Source organism: Spermophilus citellus, assembly GCF_964194105.1.
Source record: "Spermophilus citellus genome assembly, chromosome: 13".
NCBI classification, from domain to species: domain Eukaryota; kingdom Metazoa; phylum Chordata; class Mammalia; order Rodentia; family Sciuridae; genus Spermophilus; species Spermophilus citellus.
The window spans coordinates 109,584,517-109,599,208 of record NC_138193.1 but is presented as its reverse complement, the minus strand read 5'-3'; the positions used below and the strand labels follow the sequence as shown (position 1 = coordinate 109,599,208).

Here is a 14,692-nt window from a genome sequence, read left to right as displayed (position 1 = left end):
TCTGCCGTACCCTGGGGAATTCTGGAAAGACAGACACGCTCTGACTCAATCTCTACCAAGAATCCCTCCTTACCCCCAACCCCCGCAGCCTGCTTCTGCCAGGGCTTCCCAGGTCGCCGAGGGCAGCTCCCTGTCCCTGTTAAGGCCATGCAGTCACGCCTGACTCTTCTTCCTTCCTGCATCCTCCACATTCATGCCACAGCAAATCCTGGAAGGCCACCTTCCCTCCCCACAGGGCCTGCACCGGCTCCCCCAGCCAGGCCGCCTCCGCTCCACTGGGCCTTCCTACACTGCATCCCCCATGGCCCATTCTTCTCTGGGCCTCGAGAATAAATGCTGTGGGCCATTCACAAGAGATGGGGAAACCCAGACAACTGTCTTAGGAACCTCAATAAATTCACTGCAGGCAAAACAAAACACCCCATAAATGCTACTTAGATGTTATTAAGATTAGCTCAAGTATGTTACAAAATTCTGTTTCTGCTCTTATAACAAATGATGGATGAAAAAGAAGCCAAATAACGGAAATTCTCTCTAAAATCTCACGTACAAAGGGGAAAGAAAATGAAAAATGAAATGACATTTTCATTGTTTTACCACATACTGATGTTTTCTAAAGTTACTATGTTCATTTTTAAAAAAATAAGTTTTACTCATTATACAAGGGATTTTTAAAAGGTCTTTTCTTTACATTTTTTAGGGTGAATCATAAGCAGGCAGAGTTAAATTACAGTTCAGTCATATAGTGAAACACCCTGAAGCTCATAGAGAAGACTGAGGCAGGTTTCCCAATATAGGTTCCAACTTGGGAAAATGTATATTAGTTACAAAATCAAGTTGCAGAACAGCACTCATAAGGTGACACCATGTACATTATTAAAACAGATGTGTGTCCTGTTGTCTACAGAATGTATCTTATTACCATGTTACAAGTTACCTCTGGGGAGGGGGATGAATTTATGATGGGTACATGTCACTTTGATAAAAATAATTCATTTTCAATGACACTTTCTAATTTAAGTACAAGGTGCACGTTGTAGAGAAAGGCCTGCGAGTCCAGAGCATACCTCGAGGGTCTGAGACTGCCAACTGCAGGGAGATCAGAACTAACCTGGGTCCTCATGTCCCGCCACGCCCTTTCCACCATCTTCCCCTCTCCCAAAGTCAACAACTGGGGTAAATAAAGAGACTCAGGTTCCAGGTGTGTGGCGTCAGAGTCAGCCATGGCTCTGAGGCAGAAACAAGAGTGCCACTTAGAACCCCAGCATGGTGCTAACACAGGAACCAGCCCCTGCGCCCCCAGGTTTAAGGCCGAGCTTCTCCTGCTACTTCATGAACACCCCTGGGGACACCTTGCTGACACAGACCCAGGAGAAACAAGGCCATTTTCTGAGGCTGGCAACTAATGTATCACAGGCATAGAAAAATGATGGAGCAGGGTACAAAATGTGCCTAACAATTTTAGAACAGGAAACGTCAAAGGCCTGTGGATTGCCAGCCACTGCAGGGATCATCCTGAGGAGGAGGTCTGTTTTAAGGGATCAATAGGTAGAAAAATCAGGGCAATAAGCGGGAGCAGTGGGGCCTGGAAGGCGTATTTATGGGACTGCTGGTCAGCAAGTTCTCAATTGTCCACCACAGACTCGGCTCAGTCCCTCCAGCTGCCCTTCAGGGATTCCCCAGAACCAAAGCAGAGAGGAACTTCTGCTCTTGAAAACCCAGGTTTTAAAGACCGTTGGGGGCTGGGTTGTGGCTCAGGGGCAGAGCGCTTGCCCAGCACGTGCGAAGCCCTGGGTTTGATCCTCAGCACCATATAAAAACAAATAAATAAAAATACTGAGTCCAACTACAACTAAAAAAAAAAAAAAAAAAAAAAAAAAAAAGACAGTTGGGCTTAGAGGTGCATGTGTGGCCTGAGGTAGGTGGAGGGTGTGGGAGGTGCTTCTGGGGCTGGAGCACCGTGGGCTGTACAGGGTGCTCCCTTTGCGGCCGGAAGGCCTCTAGCCTCATCTCCTCTGGGGTCAGGGGGCCTTCACAGGTGCAGAGGTGACTGAAAGAGCATCCTTAACAAAGCTGGTTCAACCCTGGTCAGTGGGGCCAAATCCCAGCCTTGCCCATGTCACCAGCCTCCAGGTCCAGAATCAGTCCCTGAACTCTGCTGCTCGTCTGTCCCTGATTCACAGGAGCCTCTTGAACGGAGTGGACGCATGCCCTCTGCTAAGTGCAGCACAGCTCCTGGACCTGTCACCAGAGAACAAGGAGGTCCCCAAGGAAGGAGGGAAGAGGGCCTGGGAGGAGCCTGGGCTCGGGAACTGAACCTGCAGCACCATCCCACCCTGTGACTCCCTCTCCAAGGTCTTCTAAGCTCCCACCCCTGGAGGAAGCCGTGCGGGAAACTGAGGAGAACTGGAGGCCGAGGTCCTGACCTCTGGGGTGGAGCGTGGATAGGAGCTCCAGGGGAAGATGATGGACAGGAAAGCAGTGGCTGCAGGGACTGAAATAGCCAGAGGACTCCAGAACTGCAGCTTGGGCGGGTGGTCTGGTGACTGCGCCTGTCCACACCCCCACTGTGCCAGACAGCACTTCACAGGCCATAGAAGTGGACATGTGACCCACATGTCCTCTGCCTGGGGAGCCTGCAGCAGCAGCAGAGATAACGGAGAGGAAAGAGAAACAGCAGAGAACCACACTGACTGACGAGGAAGGAAAGACGGGGAGAGGGCTGACTGAGTCCTACAGCCTGCCCGAGGGGCTCCTGAAGCCATGCGTCCCAGAGCATGGGGACAGGCACGAACCCTGCCCTCATGGCCCACGCCATTTCAAGGAGAACTCTATCCACGATAGTCCAAAGACTCACACAATTTTGCTTGTACATAAGAACAAAAACAAAAACAAAACCTCCATAAAAACATCTTTAAGACCACAACATGTGAAGAACTACAGAACCAAAGTTAGTTTCAAATTAATTTAAGGAATGGGTCTTTTTCTAAAAGAAGGTATCTGAACGAAAATATTTTATTTATTTTATTCTGGTTCTGAGGATTGACCCCAGGGATTCTCTACTACCAAGAGACGTCCTTAGCCCTTTTTATTTACTTGTTTGTTTTTGGGTTGCTGGGGATGAAACCCAGGGCCTCAAGCACGCTGGGTAAGCACTCTACTGTTGAGCTATGCCACAGTCTTCTTTTTCTTTTTTATTTTGAGACAGGGTCTTACTAAGTCTCCCAGGCTGGCTTCGAACTTGTAATCCTCTTGCCTCAGCCTCCTGAGCTGCTTATTTCAGATATGCTTATTTTTTGACATGTTTCCTCCAGCAAGCTTATCTCTAATTGTATGGGGGCTCAGGGTGGGGCGGGGAACCTACTCAATCTTGTATCAAGTTAAAAGAATAACCAGTAGCTTCCATTTCTTTTTTATTATTATTAAAATTAATTTATGCTGTTGGTATAAAAATAGTTTTAAAATATCCCAAACTAATATATAAGCCAGAAAATGACCTGTCAATACCAACTTATCAACTCAAACAGGGTCAATACACAGGCACCAGGTAACATGGGAACAATCCTTTCCAGGTGGCTAACTGGAGAATGGCAGTAGACAGGATGAGGAAAAATCCCCTAGAACATGATAAATCTTTTTTTCTGCACAGGAAAACTGTTCATTTCATGACACACCTTTAAAAACATTAAAAACAACCACCTGGTTTACTTGATTAAGCGTGAAAAGAACAATATTAGAAAACTTAGAAAAAGCACCCTGGGGGCTACTGAGTGGCGGAATGGCAGACCTGGCATCAAACTTTGACCAGCGCACACCAGTCCTGATGTGAGGCTTGAGCACTTGCGCTCCCTCATCTGACTTCATGTCCTCAAGAGGATCAGTTAGGAAGACCCTCCGAATCACATGCAGGCCATTTCCACGCTCAATGCCGCGACCGACCTCTTCTGGGTTTGGACCGCAAGTGACCGGCAGAACGACGGAGTTTCTTCCTCTCTAGTCGATGCAGCTTCTCAGCCTCCTGCTGCTGCTTCTGCTGTTCTGACTAAATGGAGAAAATAAGATGAGTGGAGGAAAAAAAAAGGCCAGTGCCTCTTCTGTGACCTCAGAATGCAATAGCAGAACCCCAGGGCAAGGGCCTGCCTCCCAGCTAAGGCTGCCCAGCCACTTGGTGTGGCTGCTGGACCTGGTTCCAACAAGTGCTGGAGCTGACTTTGCAGACAGGAGTGGCAGGACAAAGTCCAACTTCTCACTATGTTTTTTTTTTCTTTGCTGGGGGTGGGGCCTGGGGGGCATGTGCTGGGGAATGAACCCAGGGCCTTGCACACTGCAGCCAACCATCTTCCAGTGTCACTTTGAAAGCAGAAATTTTAAATGCCAGGCAAGAAGAGAAGGGCCCCATCACACTAATCTGATGAACCCACATGAACATTCTTGGTGTGCTTTAAAAAGGCCCCAAGAGCTATTAGAAGAAGGTACATTGCTTCTCACAGGCCTCCTCTCCCAGAAGCCTTCTGCTAGAAGTTAGAGCAATGAGCTCATACATAGCCCCACATCTTTTCTTTTTAAATATTTATTTTTTAGTTGAGTTGGATACAATAACTTTATTTTATTTATTTGTGGTGCTGAGGATCGAACCCAGGGCCACACATGGGCTAGATGAACGCTCCACCGCTGAGCCCCAGCCCAGCCCCACAGCCTCACATTTGATGGGGCTGGGGATGCAGTTCAGGAACAGAGGATGTAGCTTGCATGCACGAGGCCCTGGGCTCAGTCCCAGAGCTGCCTCACATTTGACGGCTCAGATGACACAGACCCTGCATGGGAGCCCAGCTAACCCAGGCAGCTGGTGGAAGTGTGTGTCTCTGCCTGAGGAGGCTCTGCCGCATTGAGGGTGCAGGGGAAAAGGCTGTCCCGCAGTCACGGGAAACCTGCACACCTACCTAGCTGCTCTCTCTTCTTCTATCCTGACCACCTTCCTGCTGTGCAATACAAAACGATCCCAATTCAACTTGGAGGTCATTTTAAGAAATTCTTAGGATTTAAGAGCCATCTTATTTTAAAAGTGACAATCACCCCAGTACCTTCCAATTTAAAAACAGGAGGAGACGCTTAGTCTCCTCCCTCCTGAAAGCAGCTGTCCCTCCCTCAGCACAGCCCAGCAGGGCTGCAGTGCTTCTCCTGCGCACTCCCACTCGACTTCTCCCACTCGACTTGGCTGAACCGAAAAGGAATTAGGAATGTTCAATGGCACTGAGAGAGTTTACATGAAACTTGGAACAGGCACCAAGAGTCACACTGAATGCAGTCCTGGCTTCAGGGATAAAAATTTGAGTAAACTGAAGAGGTTCTTGACTGAGAAGAAAAAGCTTTTATCACTTGGCCAGCCTTCTGGCTGCAGGCAGGGAAAGCTCCATAGATGAATGGATGAAGGACAGGGAGACGTACAAATGGCTGCTGAACATGAGACGAGACACTCAAAATCTGAGTCATTAGGGAACTGCAAAACAAAACCATAGCGGGATGCCACTTGCCCTGTGGAATGGCTATTGGAATAGATAAGAAAATAACAAGTACTGGTGAGGATTTGGGAAAAAGTCTGTTTCTCAAAAAGTTAAATAGTTAACCACATGAACCAGCCATTTTACTCTTTCTTAGGTATGTATCCGAGAGAATGAAAAATGTTCATCTAAAAACTTACACAGAATTTTCATAGTAGCATTATTCGTGATAGAAAAAAAGGGAAAACATCCCAAGTGTGTGTCAATGGATGAACAGAAAACCAAAATGTGGCATATACATACAATGGAGTATTACTCAGCCACAAAAAGGATATAAGTTCTGACTCATGACACACCACGAATAGACCTTGAAAACACTGTGCTAAGAAGCCAACTGCAAAAGAAAACACTGTATAGCCGAGCGCAGTGGTGCGTGCCTGTAACCCCAGTGTCTCGGGCAGCTGAGACAGAAGGATAGTGAGTTCAAAGCCAGCTTCAGCAAAAGTGAGGCGCTAAGCAACTGTCTCTAAATAAAATATACAATAAGACTGGGATGTGGCTCAGTGGTCAAGTGCCCCTGAGTTCAATCCCTGGTACAAAAAAAAAAAAAAAAAAAAAAAAAGGAAAGAAAACACTGTATGATTTTATATGTGAAGTGTCCAGAACAGGAAAATCTACAGAGATAGGAAGTAGGTCAGCAGTCACAACCAGGGGTTGGTGGGATGGGAGTATAGGGCTGCTGCTAAAGAGTACCTGGTTTCTTGTTCAGGTCATGAACATTGTCTAGAATCAGTGTGATGGTTACACAATGTAATGAGTCTATTAAAAATTAGTGACCTTTAGAAGAGTGTCTTTGGTATATAAATTGTATTTTAGGGGCTGGGGATGTGGCTCAAGCGGTAGCGCGCTCGCCTGGCATGCGTGCGGCCCGGGTTCGATCCTCAGCACCACATACCAACAAAGATGTTGTGTCCGCCGAGAACTAAAAAAAATAAATATTAAAAATTCTCTCTCTCTCTCTCTCACTCTCTCTCCTCTCTCACTCTCTCTTTAAAAAAAAAAAAAAAAAAATTGTATTTTAATGAGAGGTAGAAACTCATTCTTCTCTACTTGGTGCCTATATTTAGGACAGAGTATGAATGAGAAAATTTTTCAGAGAAATAAAACCATGTCATTTCACCCATCAGATAACAGAAAAGTATCTGAGAAGCTTATTTCTCCCACAGTTCGTAACAGGCCTTCCTACAGCCGGTTAAAGACCTCCATCTAGAAACAACCCAGAACAGGATCACCAGTGGCAAGAACTCACCTTGGGAAGCCAGGGTGCCCTAGTGAGCAAATGGGTCAGAACTAGCTGCTTCCTGGTCTTCTCTGAAGTTCACCAGAGTGTCAGGTGGTTCATACCCTTAGGCGGTTAGGACTTCTGCTTTATAAGGACATACCTCAGGCCCCCAGTTACCGGGAACACAAGATGGCTGGCTTGGCACCAGCACAGCCACTCTGGGTCACTAAGGCCTGCCTGCCTCAGGCCACCGGTAATTTCCCAGCACTGCTTCTCCTGGCTGTCGACCAGCAGGGGCTCTGGCTGTAGGGAAAATTCTAGAAAAGGCAAAATATAGCTTCCTCCTTGGGGAAAGCCTGGGAAGGCAGGCCTGAGGACAGAGCACACAGGACACTACTGGAGGCTGCTCCTTTGTAAATTAAAAATAAACAAACAAAAATGATCACAAAACTCAAAACTCACCCTCTTTAATGTGAATGTCAACTGTTTGCTGCCAACAGTGGTGTCTGATACATTCAATGTCCCATTTTTGGCTTCGAGTTTCAAACGATCTTCAAGGGTTTTGCTGTAGAAAGTTTAAAAGAATGTAGAAAGTTTAAAAGAATAAGCATAGTGAGGAGGACCACTCGCCTTCTGGCCCCTCCTGCTTCTCCAGCCCAGACTCCAAAAAATTGTAAGTGGCAGTACCAAAGATTTCAATGATTGCTACTTATCTTACTAAAACATATTTGTGAGGCCAAATAAATGCAAGGAGCAATCTATTTCTGAAGCCTGTAACTTACTGTAATGGTTGGTGGCGTGCTGATTCCAAGCATTTTTACTTAGGCCATGCACAATGGAGGTATTTGAATATTCTGGCAACTTGCCAGCTTTCTACAACGGAATGAATGCAATCTTAGGCCTCCTGGTCAAGCCGCCGTGAAGAGCTATGGTCCTTCTGACTTCCCCTTCACTCAGCCCTGACAAGTCATCGTCTCATATGGAGAGCAGCTCAGACACGGCACGCCGACTACACAGAGAAAACGGAGCAACCACGCTCCGGACAGACGCTACCTGATCCTGCTGTGCTCGCTGCTGGCTCTCTAGTGTCTTTTAACTTGAATTATTCATCCCGACATACTTTATCCTAGAGTTAAATAACACTTCATTTCTTGGTCATGTTTTCCAGACTCTTCTGGGCCACTTCAGACAACCCATGCCTGTAACTGTCTGTTGTGCCCTTCAGTTCATGATCACTAGAGTAACCGAGGAGGACTGCACTTTCTAATAAAGATGTTAAATTTGAATGTCAAACCAGTTATACCATATGCCATTGCATGCTGTTATAATAATGCTTAATTATGAATCAGAACTTTGGCCTTTTTGTTAACTTCCTTGAGAGGAGAAGAAACCTGAATGAAGCCTAACAATTAGACAGCTGATTCTTCTAGACTAGCTAAAGCGACACATGCCCATCCCTGTGATGAGACTGGGAGAGGACAGGAAAGAAAAGGGGGAAGAATGTAATTTTCTTTTCTATGTCCTCTTCAGACAAACACTTCCCCTTCGTCCCTACTCCCCCCTTGTGCCAATCCAAGCTGAATGAGCCTTTCAGTGTCGGGAATAAACACTAAAAAACTTGATGGAATTTAAAAAAGGGCTGATTTGTATGAAATGGTTGTCTTTTCCCTGAAATATGACTTTCCTAACTAGTAACTGAGTAGAACACAGCTCCTAGAGGATCCATGGGACAAAGCAATGCTCCTTTGAAATTCTGAAACTCATGTTTGATGTTCACACCATGAGAAATTTATTTCTAGTTTATAACTACGAGTAATGTACTAAACACATACCTTCTTTATGTAATTTGAGACATAAAGTGGTTAGCATAAAAGTGGCACTCTTTTCTAAGCAATAATGTTATTAAGAAGCACTTTTAAAGCACTTTTCATCTTCAAAGTTCTTTACAGACAAACTAATTAATCCTTTCAACATCCCTGAGACAGAAGTATTTATCCTTTATAGATGGAAAAAGGGAGGTAAAATGTGAAATGACTCGCCCCAGGCCATGCAAGGATCCAGATTCTAAAACCAGGTTCCAATGGCAGGACCTCTCCTTCCCAGTACTGTCAGACCATACTTGATTTATAAAGTTCTGTTCAGGAAACTTGTCCACTAAGTGTTCTAAATGACAAGTTTCCACATGACTAACAGAACAAAATTAAGATTTAATGCAGCCTTTTTTTTTTTTAAACAAGAATTCAAAAGTGACGTGCTGGGCTGCCCGCAGCGCGCGGGTGCACTGTCAGCCTCAGCAAATTCCTCAGCCCGCTCATCTCATTTTTGTTCTTTCCTTTAACAGCTATAAACTCTGAGCTTCAAAGCTAACAGGGATCCTGAACAGCTATGGAGCCACTGAGACAAAGTGGGACACAGAGAACACTAATTTGGGAAGAAAAAGACTTTTCAAGTAAATTGTGGGAAATTACTACTCTTTTAAGAATGACCTTATTTCCTCCATGATAGAGCATATAAATTCTCGTTTTCGCTCAATGTGCTTGCGACGTGCACTTGTAAAAACTTGTTCTGTCTAGGCTGCCTGGAGAGACAAGCGAGTGTTAGAATGAGCCATGGCAGGAGATCAGACGCAGACGGGGACTGTGTGGAGATTTCTACATAGGAAAGTTCTACTTCCTCCCTTTCAAAGTCGGTTTGCTGAATATGGCTTCTACCCAGTGGCTCAGCGCTTTCTGCTTGAGTGGCTCTGGTACAGCTGACTTAAGAGGGAGACAGACACCTCTTCAGAACCCCCAGGGGAGCACAGTGAGGAGGACTGCATGCCTCCGGCCCTCCTCCTGTCTCCTCCACTCAGGCTGCAGGTCAGCAGGCACGTGGGCACTCTCTACTTGATGGTAAAGTATGTTAGGGAAAAACGTAATCGGCACAAGGTGGGTGACAACAAAACCCCTTCAGATTGATGGTGACACACTAAGTAAACAGATCTGGGTTTAAAAGGCTGCAGGTGAAGTAAGATTACTTAGTACCCAACGGAGAGGGCTTCCCGGGCGTAGGGCTATCTTAAAATAATAAGGAAAAATGGGCATCAACTACAAGGGGAAAAAAGTCAAACCAGATACTAGATGCCCCAGGAAAGCTGAGGGACTTACTTCTTTGAGGTTTTAAAATACACACTCTATAATGTCTTCAATTAGAAATATTTAATTAAAAATTATGTTCCTCAACGACGTTTTTAATCACTTTGCAGGGAAGAGGAAGCAGAGGAGCAGGAGACAACATAAAAGTACATTCTTCAGAATTCAGGGGACTTAAGTGGAGAAATGAAACCCACGTTTTAAAAATTTAACCTTAAGTAGAAAAATCTTTCCCTATGCTATAAAGGCTGTTCAAAACTCTTTTCTTTTTTTAAAATTTTTTATTAAATATATATTTTTTTAAGTTCTAGTTGGACACAATACCTTTATTTATTTATTTTTATGTGGTGCTGAGAATGGAACCCAGTGCCTCCCCCATGCTAGAGCGCTCTACCGCTGAGCCACAACCTCAGCCCCCAAAACTCTATTTCAATGCCTTCAGTCTGCACAGGTACTTCAAAGGCTCTACTGAAGAGATGTAAACTCAAGCAACCATGCAATCTGACCCTCACCTCTGAGCATAACTAAAATTTGCCAGGGCTGCTAATGCCCACTGCTGGGAGGAGGGGATGCTGCACTCTGCTGGGAGTGCACAGGGCACGAGCCCCGTTGGAGGGTGACTGGCGGTGTCACACCCCCCTTTTGATCCAGCTAAGTCCATCACTGGAATAGACTGCAAAGAAATACGCTGTGAATTCATAACTGTGAAAAAGGTAAGAGAAATACGAGAAGCAGCCTGACTACTGCAGCTAGGGGAATATCACCTCAGTGGGGGCACACCCCCCATGGAGTCTGTGCAGACGCAGCAGACCTCATTGAAAAAGCTTGCCACCGAAAAAGACATCCAAATCTTTTTTCTGTGCGTGGTTCTGGGATTTTCTGTGTGTGGACCCTGGGATTGAACCCAGGGTCTTATGCGTGAGAGGCAAGCACTCTACCAACTGAGCTAGTCTCCAGCCCTAAGTCATACTTTAAATGAAAAGGGCACGTTAAACGATATGATAACCTGATGCATTCGTCATAAGAAAGAAAAGCCACAAGTACACGTAGGTGGGTGGGGATCTGCGTGGCAGTGCAGCAGCTGACAGGCTGGGAGAGTGGCCACACACGGCAAGGACCCGGGAGAGCTCACCTCAGCACACAGGCCGACTGCTGACAGAGCACTGTCCACACTAACTTGACACAAGATTCTCTTTTTTTAAACATTTAAAGTTTTGAATTAAATTATTTTCAAAATAATTTATGCACGATCAGTGTGGAAAATGAACTGAGGAGTAAAACGTGCCACCAGGAGCTGCTGAGCTCCCCAGTGAAGACAGGTCCTCAAAGGCAGGAACTGTCTTTAAAATCTTTGAATTTCTAGGACCTACCACAGGGTAGACACTTCAAAGACTGCTTTCATAAGAGAACTGAAGGGGCCACCCAGCAGCTAGTATTTACTACCCAGGAAGAGGAGATAGGCTCACTGACTGCAATGCTGGGCATTCTAAGGACGCGTCCTTGGTTCACCAACACAGGCATCATCAATGCTACCTGCAGGTCCTGCAAGGCTGCTCCAGGACTGCTAATGCCCACTGCTAGGAGGAGGGGATGTGGCACGCTGCTGGGAGTGCACAGGGCACCAAAAAGGGCCAAGTGCCCAGACCCTAACTCAGGCCAGCAAGCATGGACTTGCCAATCCTCGCTCCTTGTCGTGATTATTTCCACACAGGCTGACTTCTCTCCCCTGTGGCTCTGAAGAGCTATACCTCTCTTGGTGGCCATCTCCCTGGTTAGGGCTGCTGGTCCAATTTCTACCTGACTCCTCACCAAACCCCACCCATCAGTGGATTCCATTCCTTTCTCCACTTGCCCGTTTACTATGGTGATCCTCTCAGCCCACTGGCAAATCACCTCCCTCAAGTCATTGGATTGACTCCTTTTTCACTTCTAGGCTTCTGGGAAGCATCATGTACACTAATTGTCCACAATGTTCTTTAAATCTCCCACCTGTCGTCAGACTTGTGGTCTGACTGAGAAATGCTCGCGAGGAGCTGATCCTCCCCGCTCTCCACCCCTCTGCACAGGTACTTGCACGGCTCTCTCCTGGGAGACCACACTCCATGTCCCTGCGGCCCCCGGACAGCTCCTTAGGATTCACTGCCCATCTACTCCTTGGCCTGGCCTCTGAGTCTGAAGTCAGCTCTAAACAACCAGTAGCCGTGGGACAGCTCCGAGATTCAATTCACTACTCTGCACGCACCTGTACTGTTCTCAAGAGAAGTAAATGGCTTACTGGACTCCAGACTGCATTTCTGCCTCGGCTTCCCCCCAGCTCACCACTGAGCTTCAGGCCTTTTGTCTTTCTCTAGCTCTCATTCTCCCATGGTTCTGTGATCAATGTGTTCCACACCCCTTCCCCACAGTTCAGGCCCCCCTCTTCTGTCTAGGACTACTGTGACATCTGTGAGCTGATCTCTGTGTGTCTAGTTTCTCTCCCTCTGTTTTTCTAAAACTGAGATATTTTGCTACAGGTTTCTTGGAAATAGGGACCTTTTGCACCTCTGTTTTTACAACAAACACATACTGTGTTTATTATAAAAGTCTCTACATGATTGGCAGAGGGCTTGGGACAGATGCAACCATGTTACTCTGGAACAGTCTCATGGCTTTCCAGGACGGGCCAAGCCACTGCTGCCCATGCTCCTGCTCTTCTCGGGAAAGTTCCTCCCTCCCACCTCCTACCCTGTGCTGAGTGCTCAGGCCTGAGCCTCTCAAAAGACCATTCCAATGTGACCTCTCACAAAGACTTCCTTAATTTCCCCAAACTAAGTCCCCCTTTCCCTCTGCCCTCCCCCCAGGGCTTCTCACAGTTCTGAGTATACCTGCTAAGGCATGAGTCCCTGGGTCTAGGATGGCACTGGGCTCACGCAGGCTCCCGAGGAATGTTTCACACACACAGGGTGGTGGGGAGGCTGAGAAGTGGATGAACAGTCCACAAATACAGTTACCTAACTGCAAGGCACAAAAACAAGTGCTGACAGACGCATGGGTTTATTTGAAGGCACATGAGGATGCTGAGCAGAGAGGACGACTCACTTGAGCCACCATGTGCTATTTGCTTTTCCTTCACAGAAATAATTTCCAAGCTGGGCAGGTCTGAGTGAACACTTACACACAATGCACTCAACTCCATGCCGCCTTTTGTTGTCGCCTGTGGTAACTCGCAGAACACACAAACTTCAGTTCTCTGAAGGATAATAGCTCAATGCTTCATTAAATAATATTAAGATACTGCAAATTCAGGATCTGCCACAATAATCCAGTCATGACTAGACTTCAATAAGCAGTTTGTGCCAAAGGCTAGTAAATGGCAGGCTATTCATACCAGAGGGTTGTTACTTCAAACAACAGGATTTTTCTTCTTGGCTCACAGAAGTATCATTTCTTAAGCAGCTCTTCTTCTCAAGAAGAGTGCTTAACTAAGTAAGAGTGCTTAATTGCAGAAGGTTCACTCAGCTATTGTTTATTCTTAATACGACACTTCTATCTTGCTTATTTTTACATTAGTATTGTGCCCCAACCCATAGGCAGAAGGAAGAATGTCGTGTCAATAGTCATAGCCCCATCCCAAATACCAGTACCATGGCTACGCTCCGTGAGATATCACCCCAAATACCAGTAGCATGGTTATGCTCCGTGAGACATCACCCCAAATACCAGTACCATGGCTACGCTCCGTGAGATAGCACCCCAAATACCAGTACCATGGCTACGCTTCGTGAGATAGCACCCCAAATACCAGTACCATGGCTACGCTCCGTGAGATATCACCCCAAATACCAGTACCATGGCTATGCTCCGTGAGATATCACCCTAAATACCAGTACCATGGCTATGCTCGTGAAATATCACCCCAAATACCACTACCATGGCTATGCTCCGTGAGATATCATCCCAAATACTAGTACCATGGCTATGCTTTGTGAGATATCAGGGAAACGAACTATTTTTCAGCAGATCTTGACTGGGAGAGTTCCCGAGTTGGCTGACGTGTACTCAGGGCACAGAAGAGCCACCCTTTCAATGAGTATTTATCAAGTGTCTATTCTAAGTACTAAAACAGGAGCTAGAAACAAAGGAATAAACGAAGCGAAACAAAAATATCATATAACCTAACAACTCACTCCACAGACCCACCAGAAACAGAAGACCTCCCCTGTTTCTGAGGAGACTCTACATAAAATGCCTAAGAATAACAGCATTCCCAGTGAGGCTGCACAACTGCTGGCGACAATATAAAATGGCACAGCTCTCTGCACAACCACTTGGCAGTCTCTCAGAAGGCTGAACTATTGCTACATGACCTGCAATTCCATTCTAGGTATAAACCCAGGATAAATAAGAACATATGGCCAGGCAAAAGTATACCCATGTGTTCACAACCAAAAAGTGGGCAAAAGCCAGATGCTCGTCAATTGATAAATGGATAAATAAAATGTGATTTATCCATACACTAGGATGTTACTTGATCATAAAAATACACACTATAACATGATGGACATACAAACTCTATGCTAAGAGGAAGAAGCCAGACACAAAATGCTACATATCTATACAATTCCACTTCTAGGAGATATCAGAATAGGTGATCCCTGAAAACAGGAAAGCAGATTAGTGGTTCCCTAGGTCTGGGAGAGGGGAGAGTGAAGGCACGGGGTTTCTTTCTGGGGTGATGACAGTGTTCTACCATTGTGGTGACAATTGCTAAAAACCCATGAGCTGCATGTGTTAAGCAGGTG

At 46.0% G+C, this 14,692-nt stretch overlaps 1 protein-coding gene across 1 annotated transcript in view; it reads right to left on the bottom strand.

Moving 5' to 3' along the window:
- Positions 1-482: 482 nt before the first annotated feature.
- The window catches only part of NOL10 (nucleolar protein 10), an 83,751-nt gene continuing 69,541 nt past the window's right edge, over positions 483-14,692 (bottom strand). Inside the window, exons 20-21 of the mRNA XM_081265462.1 lie at positions 7,243-7,345; positions 483-4,042 (exon numbers count right to left, since the gene is read on the bottom strand). Coding sequence (XP_081121588.1) covers positions 3,923-4,042; positions 7,243-7,345 — 223 coding nt within the window. The 3' untranslated portion in view covers positions 483-3,922. The remainder of the gene's footprint in view (positions 4,043-7,242; positions 7,346-14,692) is intronic.